This window comes from Staurois parvus, unplaced genomic scaffold (genome assembly GCF_062004578.1).
Source record: "Staurois parvus isolate SC_StPar_1 unplaced genomic scaffold, SC_StPar_1.0 ptg000794l, whole genome shotgun sequence".
In the NCBI taxonomy this organism is placed as follows: domain Eukaryota; kingdom Metazoa; phylum Chordata; class Amphibia; order Anura; family Ranidae; genus Staurois; species Staurois parvus.
Window position 1 is genome coordinate 93,076 of NW_028318590.1, and position 14,922 is coordinate 107,997.

The 14,922-nt window shown below is 46.4% G+C and overlaps 1 protein-coding gene across 1 annotated transcript in view; it reads right to left on the reverse strand.

Moving 5' to 3' along the window:
- Positions 1 to 12,148, reverse strand: part of LOC149444266 (protein Aster-C-like) — a gene marked incomplete at its 3' end in the record, with an annotated part of 104,553 nt that extends 92,405 nt beyond the window's left edge. Inside the window, exon 1 of the mRNA XM_089654718.1 lies at positions 11,999 to 12,148. Within this exon, the coding sequence (XP_089510844.1) occupies positions 11,999 to 12,112 (114 nt within the window). The remainder of the gene's footprint in view (positions 1 to 11,998) is intronic.
- Between the last annotated feature and the right edge of the window lie 2,774 nt (positions 12,149 to 14,922).

The following is a 14,922-nucleotide window of genomic DNA, read 5'->3' on the forward strand; positions in this document are numbered from 1 at the left end:
TGATAAGCAAGGGATTGTCAAATAAATGACATGGAGGGTACTACCCTGGAGAATATGTACCAACACAAAAAAAATTCTTAGAGTGCCAATTTTAGTAAAGCTTTAAATGAAACATTGAAACAGCAAAATGGCATTAAATACCATACCTGGGGGGTGCTCTTACCCTGCTTGTGACGTGCCGCATCTGTACGATGTACACAACCTACTACAGCAACGCTGACATTTACAAAGAAAAAAGTGTCTAAATTTCCAGCAAAATGATAGCTCCCAGCCTTCTCGATCTGTTTGTAAACAAATGGCTGGGCTCTCTTTTCACCTATACCAGACCTTTACCCTAGATCAGGGTTTCTCAACCAGAGGTCCATGGAACCCTAGAGTTCCTCAGAGGTTGCTAGGGGTTCCTTGAGCAATGAGAAATTTCTGCCTCTTAGTTATGTCCCGCTGACACCACTGATGTTTTTAGCTATCTGTAAGGGGGTAATTCTTCCCAATGACCACAAGTGTAAGGAGCATTCTTCTCACTCACCATCACATTAATGAATTGTAGATGTAATCATTTTCAGCAGGGGTTCCCTGTGACTGGAAAGTTATTTCAAGGGTTCTTCTGTATTGAAAAAGTTGAGAACAGCTGTCCTAGATGAGGATCTGGTATAGATGTTATTGGGGGACCCCACATAATAAAAAAATGTTGTGGGGTTTTCATTTTGATTCTAAACCAGACCCTTCAGGTCTGGTATGGATTTTAAGGATGAACTCTGCACAAAGGGGTTGGGTTCCCCCAAAATTATAGAGACAAATGTAGTTTTTTAATAAAGAAAAATTCTTAGAAAAAACAAAAAGTCTTTTGATGTCCCTTGATGTAATAACGTTGCTCAGCAATGTAGATCCATGTCAATTACCATGCCCACCAAAAGAGAAAAACCAGCTGACACGCATTCCTGGAGCTTCACTCACACCAAATGAAAAGAGAGGTTCTCCCATTACATCAGAGGTCCCCCATCATGTCAGTGGCCCTCTATACATGAAAGCCCCCCATCACATCAGAGCCACCCCTATAAATCAGAGGTTTCCCAATCACCATAGAGTCCCCCCAGTCACACAGCCCTCCCCCAATCACACAATCCCCTCATCACAGGGTCTCCCAATCACACAGTCCCCTTATCACAGAGCTCCCCAATCACACAGACCCCCCATCACAGAGCCTCCCAATTAAATAACGTAGTCTCCCCATCACAGAGCTCCACAATCACATAGTCCCCCATCACAAAGCCCCCCAATCACATAGTCCCCCTATCACAGAGCTCCCCAATCACACAGACCCCCCCATCACAGAGCCTCCCAATTAAATCACGTAGTCTCCCCATCACAGAGCTCCACAATCACATAGTCCCCCATCACAAAGCCCCCCAATCACATAGTCCCCCTATCACAGAGCTCCCCAATCACACAGACCCCTCCATCACAGAGCCTCCCAATTAAATCACGTAGTCTCCCCATCACAGAGCTCCACAATCACATAGTCCCCCATCACAAAGCCCCCCAATCACATAGTCCCCCTATCACAGAGCTCCCCAATCACACAGACCCCCCCATCACAGAGCCTCCCAATTAAATCACGTAGTCTCCCCATCACAGAGCTCCACAATCACATAGTCCCCCATCACAAAGCCCCCCAATCACATAGTCCCCCTATCACAGAGCTCCCCAATTACACAGACCCCCCCATCACAGAGCCTCCCAATTTAATCACGTAGTCTCGCCATCACAGAGCTCCACAATCACATAGTCCCCCATCACAAAGCCCCCCAATCACACAGTCCCCTTATCACAGAGCTCCCCAATTACACAGACCCCCCCATCACAGAGCCTCCCAATTAAATCACGTAGTCTCCCCATCACAGAGCTCCACAATCACATAGTCCCCTATCACAAAGCCCCCCAATCACATAGTCCCCCTATCATACAGCCTCCAGTCACACAGTCCCCTCATCATGGGCCCCCCAATCACGGAGTCCCCTTTGCACAGAACCCCCCAATTATACAGTCCCCTCTTCAAATCAGAACCCTACCTACAGCAGCCCAGCAGAGGTCGGACGATGGCAAAGGTCTGGAGGAAGTGGACTTTCATCTCCTTCTGAATGTTGGGAACACATCAGAGGTCACCCCTTCTCATTAGTGGTCCTTCTATCAAATCAAAGGTTCTCCCATCACGTCAAAGGTCACCCCCATCACATCAGTGGTCCTCCCATCACATCAGAGGTCCTTCCATCACATCAGAAGCTCCCTTTACATCAGCGGTCTCTATCTAGTCAGAGGTCACCCCTTCACATTAGTGATCATACCATCTGAAAAAGGAGGAGCACTGGTAGGTACGAAGATTTGGAATTGCATAGGGGGGTTTTCAGAACCTCTTGCTGAAGATGAACTTACACTTTAAGTTGGTGAACCATAATAACCAATCAGATTTTACCTGTGTTCATTAAAAGACATATTCTGATTGGTTGCATTCGTTTTGTACATTGGGAGTACCTGTATGATTACATGTGCTCCTTGGGAAGGCCATGAGAGGCTGAGCATTAAAACAGACTGTAAAACACAGTAATTACACTGAGAAGACCAGCTCTGGGGTTTTATTTGCGTTCTTTGGAGCAGAACAAATGCTTACGTGGATCTGTTACATTATAGGAAGGAATACAAAGCGGCCATGTGACGGGACGTGGCAGGTTCTCAGAGTATTACATGACATATTAAATAATATATGGCTTCATCTGAGTCACAGCTCCTTCCACACAGCACTTTTTATAGGATGTGGCTGACTATAGAGGATGTCTGCTGCCAGGTAAAAGAACTATAACTTAGGAATGTTACTTTAAATCCATCCGATTTGATATTTTGGACCTAAGCCCAATCTCTAGAGCAGTGTTTCTCAAACATTTTTCAGTTGTCACATTCTTAAAAGTATGCAAAATCTCGAGGCACCCCAGTCTACAATGTACATGATACTTATTTATGGGAAACCTGAGCCTGGGACAATACACACAACCACCTTGATGAAATTAACTTCACATTAGAAGCATCAGAGGTCTCCCCATCACATCAGTGGTCTAACCATTACATCAGAGGCCCCCCTTTCACATCAGAGGTCCTCTCATCACATCAGAGGTCCCCCATCACATTAGAAGTCACCCCTTCACATCAGAGGTCCTCATCACATCAGAAATTCACTCATCACATTAGAGGTCTTACATCACATCGGAGGTCCTCTCTATACATCAGAGGTCCTCCCATCACATCAGAGGTCCTCCCATCACAACAGAGGTCCCCCCATCACAACAGAGGTCCCCCCATCACATCAGAGGTCTTCCCATCACATCAGAGGTCTTCCCATCATGTCAGAGGTCTTCCCATCATGTCAGAGGCCACCCTTTCACATTAAATTCCCCCTATCACATCAGAGGTCCTCTCATTAAATCAAAGGTTCCCCCATCACATCAGAGGTCCTCTCATCACATCAGAAATCCTACAATCATATCAGAGGTACCCCCATCACAACAGAGGTCCTCTCATCCCATCACAGGTCTTTCTTTCACATCAGAGGTCCCCCCATCACATCAGAGGTCACCCCTTCACATCATAGGTCACCCCTTCACATCAGAGGTCACCCCTTCACATCAGAGATCCTCTCATCACCTCAGAGATCCCCAATCACATCAGAGATCATCTCATCACATCAGAGGTCATCCCATCACATCAGAGATCCCCCATCACATCAGAGGTTACCCCATCACATCAGAGGTACCTCATCACATCAAAGATCCGCTATCATATCACAGGTCCTCTCATTACATTGGAGGTCTCCCCATCACATCAGAGATCCCCCATCACACCAGAGCTCCTCTCATCACATTAGAGATCACCCATCACATCAGAGATCCTCAATAACATCAGATGTTCTCCCATCACATCAGATGTACCCCCCTGGCGGGGCAGTATTCCTGCTATTCTAAGGACCATACATCTAATGAGCTTCCTTCCCACTGACCACCAGTTTAATGTGAACCTTCTTCCAATGACCACCAGCATCAAGGGGCCATTCTGCCAATGAACACCAAGACAGAAGATAGTCGTTCTCCCACTGACTACCAATCTAAGGGGGTCTCTGTTCTACTGACTAATAATGTAAAGAGGAACTTTATCTTATACCAAGGTAGGAGGACCCTTCTGCCAATGACTACCAATGTATGGTGGTCCTTCTCGCATTGTCCACAGATCTAAGAGGCCATTCTGCCAATGAGCATCAATTTAAGATGGTCCTTCTTCTATAACCACCAATCTAAGGAGTCTCTTCTCCATTAACTGCTAATGTAAGGGGACACTTCACTGACCACCAAAGTAAGGGGCCATTCTGCCAATGACCACAAATGTATAGTGATCCATCTTCTACTGATCACCAGTGTAAGGGGGTCCATATGCCAATGACCCCCAACGCATGGTGGTCTTTCTCCCACTGACCACAGATCTAAGGAGCCCTACTCCACTGACTATTAATGTAAGGGGGTACCTCACTGACCACCAAAGTAAAGAGCTCTTCTGCCAATGACCACAAATGTATGGTGGTCCGTCTTCCGATGACAATCAATAAGAGAGGGCCCATATGCCAATGACTCCCAAAGTATGGTGGTCTTTCTCCTATTGACCACAGATCTAAGGGACCCTACTCCACTGACCATTAATGTAAGGGGGTACCTCATTGAGCACTAAAGTAAGGGGCCCTTCTGTCAATGACCACAAATGTATGATGGTCCATCTTCCAATGACTACCAATGTAAGGTGCCCCTCATGCCAATGACCACCAAAGTATGGTGACCCTTTTCCCACTGACTACAAGGACAAGGGGGCACTCTTTATGTCTGGAGGAAAAGAGATTTAATCTTCAAATATGGAAAGGCTTCTTAACAATGAGAGCTGTGAAAATGTGGAATAGACTCCCTCAAGAGCTGGTTCTAGCCAATTCAGTAGATTGTTTTAAAAAAAAGTCCTGGATTCTTTCCTAGATTCACATAATATAACTGGATACTAACATTTCTAGCTAAAGTTGATCCAGGGAATATCCAATTGCCTCTTGGGGGATCAGGAAGGAATTTTTCCCCTGCTGGAGCAAATTGGGTCATGCTTGGCTTTTTTGCCTTCCTCTGGATCAGCTGTGGGTGTAGGATTGTGTATATAGGACTGTGTAAATTGTTTTTTTTTTCCCTTATTATTAGTTGAACTGGATGGACAGATCTAAGGGCCCTACTCCACTGATCACCAATAAAAAAAGGAGCATTTCACTGAACACTAATGTAGAGGGACATTTTTTCTTGAGAAAACGCAATTTTCATTTCATCATTACTGAAAAAAAATAAGTTGTCTAAAGCAGCCCTGGGATTTTAGGTACGATAAGTAGGCGAAGCACACCACATTCCTTAATATTTTATTTATTCTTATATCTCAAATTATTGTTCACGCCAATGTACCCGGAGCTGTAGATACAGTCATTATTAGCAGGGACCCAACATTTTTTCCAAGGGTTCCTCCGTGTTATAAAGGTTTTAAAAGGCTGTAGGTTTGTCTTTATTATGTAGTATCTAGGGAACACATTAAAAGGACATTGTTAGCACCAGGGGCGGACTGACAACTCATGGGGACCCGGGAAATAGGGGATTATAGGGCCCCCATGTCCTCACCCACACCCAAAAAAGCCTATGAAAAAGCCAATGAAAGGTTCCAGGGGCATTTCATGGGGCCCCCTACTGACCCTGGGCACAGGGTCAGTAGGGGGCCCCAGGAGATGCCCCTGGTATCTTTCATAGGTTGTTTTGGGTGTGGTTTGAGTATGGGCGAGGACAAAGGGGCCCCATGATCCCCTACTGTCCGGGGGCCCCATGAGTTGCCAGTCCGTCCCTGGGCCTGGCCGGGCTTTCAGTCTAAGGACCCACTTCCACTTTTTCCTATTTTTCTATAACATTCCTATCAGTAAACATTTTATCACTCCCACTGATACCAATGATGGGGCACTATTCCCTCTGACACCAATGATGGGGCACTATTCTTTCCATTGCCACCAATGAGGGGGCACTATTGCTCCCACTGGCACCAATGATGGGGCACTATTCCTCCCACTATCATCAATGATGGGGCACTATTCCTTCCCCTGACACCAGTGATGGGGCACCAATCCTTTTACAAACACCAATGATGGGGCACTATTCCTCTCAATGACACCATTGATGGAGCACTATTCTTCTCACTGACACCAATGATGGGGCACTATGCCTCTTACTGACACCAATAATGGGGCACTATTCCTCCCACTGATACCAATGATGGGGCACTATTCCTCCCACTGACACCAATGATGGAGCACTATTCCTCCCACTATCATCAATGATGGGGCACTATTTCTTCCACTGACACTAGTGATGGGGCATTAATCCTTTCACAAACACCAACGATGGTGCATTATTCCTCTCACTGGCACCAATGATGGGGCACTATTCCTCTCATTGACACCAATAATGAGACACTATTCCTCTCAATGACACCAAACTGACCCTGTGTTTAGAAAGTTTGGAGACCCCTGTTTTATAGAATAGTGGACAAGTAATTAGAACTTTATAAATACATAGGTGGTCCATATAGTGAATTTGGTGTAGTGAGGGGTGAGAGAGCATTTCACTTAACTCTCCCCATCTGTTCCCCCCGTTCTTCCGGCTTCACAAACTTGCCCAGTTGATTTCAAGTCTGGTTAGGACTTAGGGACAACTGAACTCTGATGTAAGAGGGCACTCTGGCAGATTGTGATGTAATGGGGCACTCTGCTGGATTCTGATGTGAGGGGGCATGCTGCCGGCCTCTGATGTAAAGGGGCATGCTGCCACACTCTGATGTAAGGGGGCACTCTGCTGGATTCTGATGTAAGGGGGCATTCTGCCACACTGTGATGTAAAGGGGCACTCTGCCAGGTTCTGATGTACGGGGGCACTCTGCCAGGCTCTGATGTAAGGGGGCACTCTGCCAGGCTCTGATGTAAGGGGGCACTCTGCCAGGCTCTGATGTAAGGGGGCACTCTGCCAGGCTCTGATGTAAGGGGGCACTCTGCCAGGCTCTGATGTAAGGGGGCACTCTTCCAGGCTCTGATGTAAGGGGGCACTCTGCTGAATTCTGATGTAAGGGGGCACTCTGCTAGATTCTGATGTAAGGGGGCACTCTTCTCTACTCTGATGCAAGGGGGCATGCCTCTGGATTCTGATGTAAGGGGGCGCTCCACTGGATTCTGGTGTAAGGTGGGACTCTGCTGTAAGGGGGCACTCTGCCATGCTCTGATGTTAGGGGACGCTCTGATGTAAAGGGGCACTCTGCCACGCTCTGATGTAGGGGGCTGAATTCTGATGTAAGGGGGAACTTTGCTGGATTCTAATGTAAGGGCGCACTTTGCTGGATTCTGATGTAAGGGGGCATGCCTCTGGATTCTGATGTAAGGGGGCACTGCACTGGATTCTGATGTAAGGGGGCACTGCACTGGATTCTGATGTAAGGGGGCACTTTGCTGGATTCTGATGTAAGGGGGCACTTTGCTGGATTCTGATGTAAGGGGGCACTCTTCTCGACTCTGATGTAAGGGGACATGCCTCTGGATTCTGATGTAAGAGGGCACTGCACTGGATTCTGGTAAGGTGGGACTCTGCTGTAAGGGGGGACTCTGCTGTAAGGGGGGACTCTGCAGGCTCTGATGTAAGGTGGTGGAATTCAGGGGACACTGATGTAAAGTGGGACTTTGAGGACACAGATGTAAGGGGGGACTCTGATCTATAGGGAGAATGCTGGGGGACATTAATGTAATGGAGGACCTTGATGTGAATGTGGTACTCATCCTGACTGCTGTACTCTATATATTATGCTGTACATTGGCCTGATGAAGGTGTTCATTGTCTCAACAGCTGCTGGTTTTAATGAAGTTCTTCAAGGTAGGCTCATAAGGCATTGGCCATTTTGTGGGTACAAGGTGTGTAATGTATACAGCAGGCACAGATTCTGTTCAACCCCCCTTTAAGACCCTCTACTGACCAGCTGTAGAAGTTTCCTGTTCTGTCTCAGGGGGCTCCACGTCTTTCATAACCCTAGACTAGCTCACATTTGGTCATGCTGTGTTCACTTTTTAATTGTAAAGCCCAGCAGAGTACTTGTTATGAGTATTGTTAATATTGTCAAGGTTATATTTTGTTTATACTGTTTAAAGGCTACGTTTTCCTTTAGGACCATATTATACGTCCCCTTGCCTGCTGACCCCCTGTTCACTACCATACTGACCCTTGTACGCTCCCCTGTTGACCGCTCATCCTCTGCCTCCCTGACATTTTTTTACTGCACCCCAACTAGATCCAGCCCTGGACAAGAGCCAGTTAACCAACCAGCATGTCTGTGGAGTGTGGAAGGAAACCAGAGGAAACCCATGCAGGCAGAGGGAAAACATGCAAACTCCAGGCAGGTAGTGCCATGATCGGGGTTCAAACCGATGACCCTAGTGCTGCTAGGCGGAAGTGCTAACCACTTTGCCACTGTAGATAGCACAAAATGACAATGAGAACTGGAACACACAAAGATGGATGAGAACACACAGAGGTGGGCTGGAACACACAAAGATGGATGAGGACCAGAAAATGGTGGGCTGGAACACACAAAGATAGAGGAGGACACACAGAGGTGGGCTGGAACACACAAAGATGGATGAGGGCCCAAAGAGGTGGGCTGGAACACACAAAGATGGATGAGGACACACAGAGGTGGGCTGGAACACACAAAGATGGATGAGGACCAGAAAATGGTGGGCTGGAACACACAAAGATGGATGAGGACCAGAAAATGGTGGGCTGGAACACACAAAGATGGATGAGGACCAGAAAATGGTGGGCTGGAACATACAAAGATGGATGAGGACACACAGAGGTGGGCTGGAACACACAAAGATGGATGAGGGCCCACAGAGGTAGGCTGGAACACACAAAGATGGATGAGGACACACAGAGGTGGGCTGGAACACACAAAGATGGATGAAGACCAGAAAATGGTGGGCTGGAACACACAAAGATGGATGAGGACAAGAAAATGGTGGGCTGGAACACACAAAGATGGATGAGGACCAGAAAATGGTGGGCTGGAACATACAAAGATGGATGAGGACACACAGAGGTAGGCTCGAACACACAAAAATGGTTGAGGACCAGAAAATGGTGGGCTGGAACACACAAAGATGGATGAGGACCAGAAAATGGTGGGCTGGAACACACAAAGATGTATTAGGACACACAGAGGTGGGCTGGAACACACAAAGATGGATGAGGACCAGAAAATGGTGGGCTGGAACACACAAAGATGGATAAGGACATACAGAGGTGGGCTGGAACACACAAAGATGGATGAGGACCAGAAAATGGTGGGCTGGAACACACAAAGATGGATAAGGACATACAGAGGTGGGCTGGAACACACAAAGATGGATGAGGACACACAGAGGTGGGCTGGAACACACAAAGATGGAAGAGGACACACAGAGGTGGGCTGGAATACACAAAGATGAATGAGGACCAGAAAATGGTGGACTGGAACACACAAAGATGGATGAGGACCAGAAAATGGTGGGCTGGAACACACAAAGATGGATGAGGACCAGAAAATGGTGGGCTGGAACACACAAAGATGGATGAGGACCAGAAAATGGTGGGCTGGAACATACAAAGATGGATGAGGACACACAGAGGTGGGCTGGAACACACAAAGATGGATGAGGGCCCACAGAGGTAGGCTGGAACACACAAAGATGGATGAGGACACACAGAGGTGGGCTGGAACACACAAAGATGGATGAAGACCAGAAAATGGTGGGCTGGAACACACAAAGATGGATGAGGACAAGAAAATGGTGGGCTGGAACACACAAAGATGGATGAGGACCAGAAAATGGTGGGCTGGAACATACAAAGATGGATGAGGACACACAGAGGTAGGCTCGAACACACAAAAATGGTTGAGGACCAGAAAATGGTGGGCTGGAACACACAAAGATGGATGAGGACCAGAAAATGGTGGGCTGGAACACACAAAGATGTATTAGGACACACAGAGGTGGGCTGGAACACACAAAGATGGATGAGGACCAGAAAATGGTGGGCTGGAACACACAAAGATGGATAAGGACATACAGAGGTGGGCTGGAACACACAAAGATGGATGAGGACCAGAAAATGGTGGGCTGGAACACACAAAGATGGATAAGGACATACAGAGGTGGGCTGGAACACACAAAGATGGATGAGGACACACAGAGGTGGGCTGGAACACACAAAGATGGAAGAGGACACACAGAGGTGGGCTGGAATACACAAAGATGAATGAGGACCAGAAAATGGTGGACTGGAACACACAAAGATGGATGAGGACCAGAAAATGGTGGGCTGGAACACACAAAGATGGATGAGGACCAGAAAATGGTGGGCTGGAACACACAAAGATGGATGAGGACCAGAAAATGGTGGGCTGGAACATACAAAGATGGATGAGGACACACAGAGGTGGGCTGGAACACACAAAGATGGATCAGGAACAGAAAATGGTGGGCTGGAACACACAAAGATGAGGACACACAGAGGTGGGCTGGAACACACAAAGATGGATGAGGACACACAGAGGTGGGCTGGAACACACAAAGATGGATGAGGACACACAGAGGTGGGCTGGAATACACAAAGATGGATGAGGACCAGAAAATGGTGGGCTGGAACACACAAAGATGGATTAGGACCAGAAAATGGTGGGTTGGAACACACAAAGATGGAGGAGGACCAGAAAATGGTGGGCTGGAACACACAAAGATGGATGAGGACAGACAAGGTGGGCTGGAACACACAAAGATGGATGAGGACCAGAAAATGGTGGGCTGGAACACACAAAGATGGATGAGGACACACAGAGGTGGGCTGGAACACACAAAGATGGATGAGGACACACAGATGTGGGCTGGAACACACAAAGATGGATGAGGACCAGAAAATGGTAGGCTGGAACACACAAAGATGGATGAGGACACACAGAGGTGGGCTGGAACACACAAAGATGGATGAGGACACACAGAGGTGGGCTGGAACACACAAAGATGGATGAAGACCAGAAAATGGTGGTCTGGAGCACACAAAGATGGATGAGGACACACAGAGGTGGGCTGGAACACACAAAGATGGATGAGGACCAGAAAATGGTAGGCTGGAACACACAAAGATGGATGAGGACACACAGAGGTGGGCTGGAACACACAAAGATGGATGAAGACCAGAAAATGGTGGGCTGGAACACACAAAGATGGATGAGGACCAGAAAATGGTGGGCTGGAACACCAGAAAATACCACTTGGACAGTCCAAAAATAATGGCAGGGAGATCCCACTGCGGGAGCACCCAAGGGCTGGCTTAGCCCACCAAGATCAACCTAAAACTTGAGTGCAAAGACCCCATGAGCCTTCCGGTGTAACAAAGTCATGCATATACAATCAATTTGGAGACTATCTTCTGTAGAACAACTCTCATTTCCGGGCTGGCATATCGCTAGTACTTTAGGTGTTCATTGATGGTGAGAATATTCCACTTTTTATGTATCATATTAATATGGTTGCTTTAGTTGAAGCACAGAAAATTGCAGAAGAGGATAATAAAGGGTTGAGAGACAGAGACCGATTCCTGGACTGTGAGAGAAGGACCATGACAGGTAAAGGAGGATAAAGCAGAGTCTGAGGACAAAGCAGGCGTCCCAAACACCCAGCTGTCCAATATTATGTTCACCACCCCTCTCCACCAGCTGCCCACCTGCAGAAGCAACAGCCATATCTATAGGTGTAACCGTAGAGGAAGAAAGATGTCAGGACAGGCACTGCGCAGAGAATGGGGCTCAGTCCCCCCAGGGCTGTACTTACGTTGGCCTTCTGCTCATCCTCGTTCCCCTTGGGTTGTTCCATAGAGGCACTCCTGACCGTGGGACTTTCCTCCGCTGGTCCATTGGCTAGAGCTGGCTTAGGCACAGCTGCCATTACATTCCGGTCTTTGGACCCAGCCCCCCTCTTCTTATCCCATCTATTTCAAGAGACTGATGGGGGAAAAATAAACACTGGTTATAGATCCTGTGCCTAAAATACCAACGGTTTAAGGACCACTATATCTTACATTTTTTTTTCACAGGTAAGATATTTTTTGCCTCATTTTTGGGACTGCTGGAGGTCAGGAAGTCAATCCTTCCTCATGGGCCCATGCTATGAATTCTTGGTACTCTCAGATGATGCATTGTGACATCGCTCCTCCTGGCCTTCTATTTGTGAGCGATGAAGCTCCTGCCATATGCCGCAAAAGACAAATCCTCACTCCCTGAGCTCCAGCTGTCCTATTGGTGGAAATGTTAGAATCATATGTCTGGTCTGCGAAAACACAATGTCAAGTTATAGTGCTCCTTGGTAAAGTCGGCGAGGTTTGATGTTCCTCAACAAGTTCAATTCCAGAAGCAAAATGCAAAAACCAAGATTGTATGTAGAACAGATTTAAATTCACATTTCACACATGAAAAAAAAAAATCAACTGTATACAACCAAATATAATGCTGCCCTTATAAATACTGTATACAAATATACAGGGGGGTTTTATTTCAGCAAGAACATGGGGAAATGCACTCCCGACACCACCATCACTGGAGTGTGCTGGAGGGTCTATTGATTCCAGATGCTGGGGGGATCATTTTTCGCTAAAGAGCTCTATTGTTGCTGGTTGGGGATCTATTTTTACTGGGGGATCTTTTGTTGCTAGGGGGTCAATTGTTGATTAAGTGATCTACTGTTGCGGCAGGAGTCTATTATTGAGGGATGCTGGAGGGTCTATTGATGCTGGCTGCTGGAAGATCTACTGCATTGTTACTAGGGGGTATTGTTGCTGGGAAGATCTATTATAGTTGGGGGGGGGTCGTATTGTTGCTGATGAAGATCGTATTTTGCTAGTGGGTCAATTGCTGCTGGCATGGACCTACTATTAAGGGTGGGGTCTATTGTTGCTAGCAGCTAGAGGGTCTATTGATCCGGCTGGGAGATTTCCTGTATGTTACATTGGTGGTTTATTGTTATTTCCTGTATGTTACATAGTTAGTCTGGCTGAAAAAAGACAAAGGTCCATCCAGTTCAACCACAAAAAAAAAAAAAAGCTATAATCCTACACCCACAGTTGATCCAAAGGAAGGCAAAAAACCCAGCAAAGCACGATCCAATTTGCTCCTGCAGGGAAAAAAATTCCTTCCTGATCCCCCGAGAGGCAATCGGATATTCCCTGGATCTACTTTACCTATAAATGTTATATCCAGTTATATTCTGTGTATCCAAGAAAGAATCCAGGACTTTCCTACAGCAATCCACTGAGCTGGCCACAACCAACTCCTGAGGGAATCTATTCCACATTTTCACAGCTCTTACTGTGAAGAAACCTTTCCGTGTTTGGAGATTGAATTTCTTTTCCTCCAGACGTTTGGGGATATATTGTTGTTAGGGGGATCTATTAATGATGGGATGAATCTATTCTTGCTGGGGTGGAATCTATTGTTGCTAGGGGGATCTATTGTCGCTAGGGGTTTATTGTTGCTAAGGGGGTCTATTGTTGCCAGGGTATATATTGTTGCTGTGTGGGGGATACACTGCCACTGGGGGATCTATTGTTGCTGGTGGGATCTATGTTTGCTATGGGGGACCTAATGTTGCTGGCTGCAGGGGATCGTGCTGGAGACAAGGGGTGACTCAGAATGGGCGAGTACCCGCACCTAGTCTTTGAGGGGGAAAAAAAAAAAAATATATATATATATATATATATATATATATATGTGTGTGTGTGTGTGTGTGTGTGTGTGTGTATATATATATATATATATCACAGGCGTATCTCGGTTTATGAACGCCTCGTAATTTTCGGTTTACGAATAAAATCCATTGAAAATAATGCCTCGGTTTACTCATTTTTTTCGCAATACGAATTAGGTTTCCCCAGGATGCATTGCGCCTAGGAGGTTCATAGTGCCGGCCCCATGCCTTTAGCGTGCAATTTATAAAGAGTTTTGAACAGATAAGACTTTTTTTTACTTATTTCTGACCTCCGGAACGGATTAATTGGTTTTCAATGCATTTACGAATTCATTTTTAATCATGTCCCTATACAGTATTTATGCCTTTAACGTGCACTTTATAAAGAGTTATGAACAGATAAAAGACTTTTTATAAACTTTTTTCTGACCTCCGGAACGGATTAATTGGTTTTCAATGCATTCCTATGGGAAACCGCGTTTCGGTTTACAAATTTTTCACAATTCAAATAGTCCCACAGAACGCATTAAATTCGTAAACTGAGGTACGCGTGTGTGTGTGTGTGTGTGTGTGTGTGTATATATATATATACACTGTGTATGTATATGTATGTATGTATGGATATACACATACACACACAAACACAGTATATACATTTATATATATATATATACACACACACACACATACATAGATATCTATTTACCGTATTTGCCGGCGTATAAGACGACCCCCCTACTTTTCCTGCTAAAATGTAGTGTTTGGGCTATACTCGCCGTATAAGACTACCCCTCTTCCAATGCACACCAGTGGGAGGAATAGTGCCCCATCATTGGTGTCAGTGGGAGGAATAGTGCCCCATCATTGGTGTCAGTGGGAGGAATAGTGCCCCATCATTGGTGTCAGTGGGAGGAATAGTGCCCCATCGTTGGTATCAGTGGGGGGAATAGCGCCCCATCATTGGTATCAGTGGCAGGAATGGTGCCCCATCATTGGTATCAGTGGGAGGAATAGTG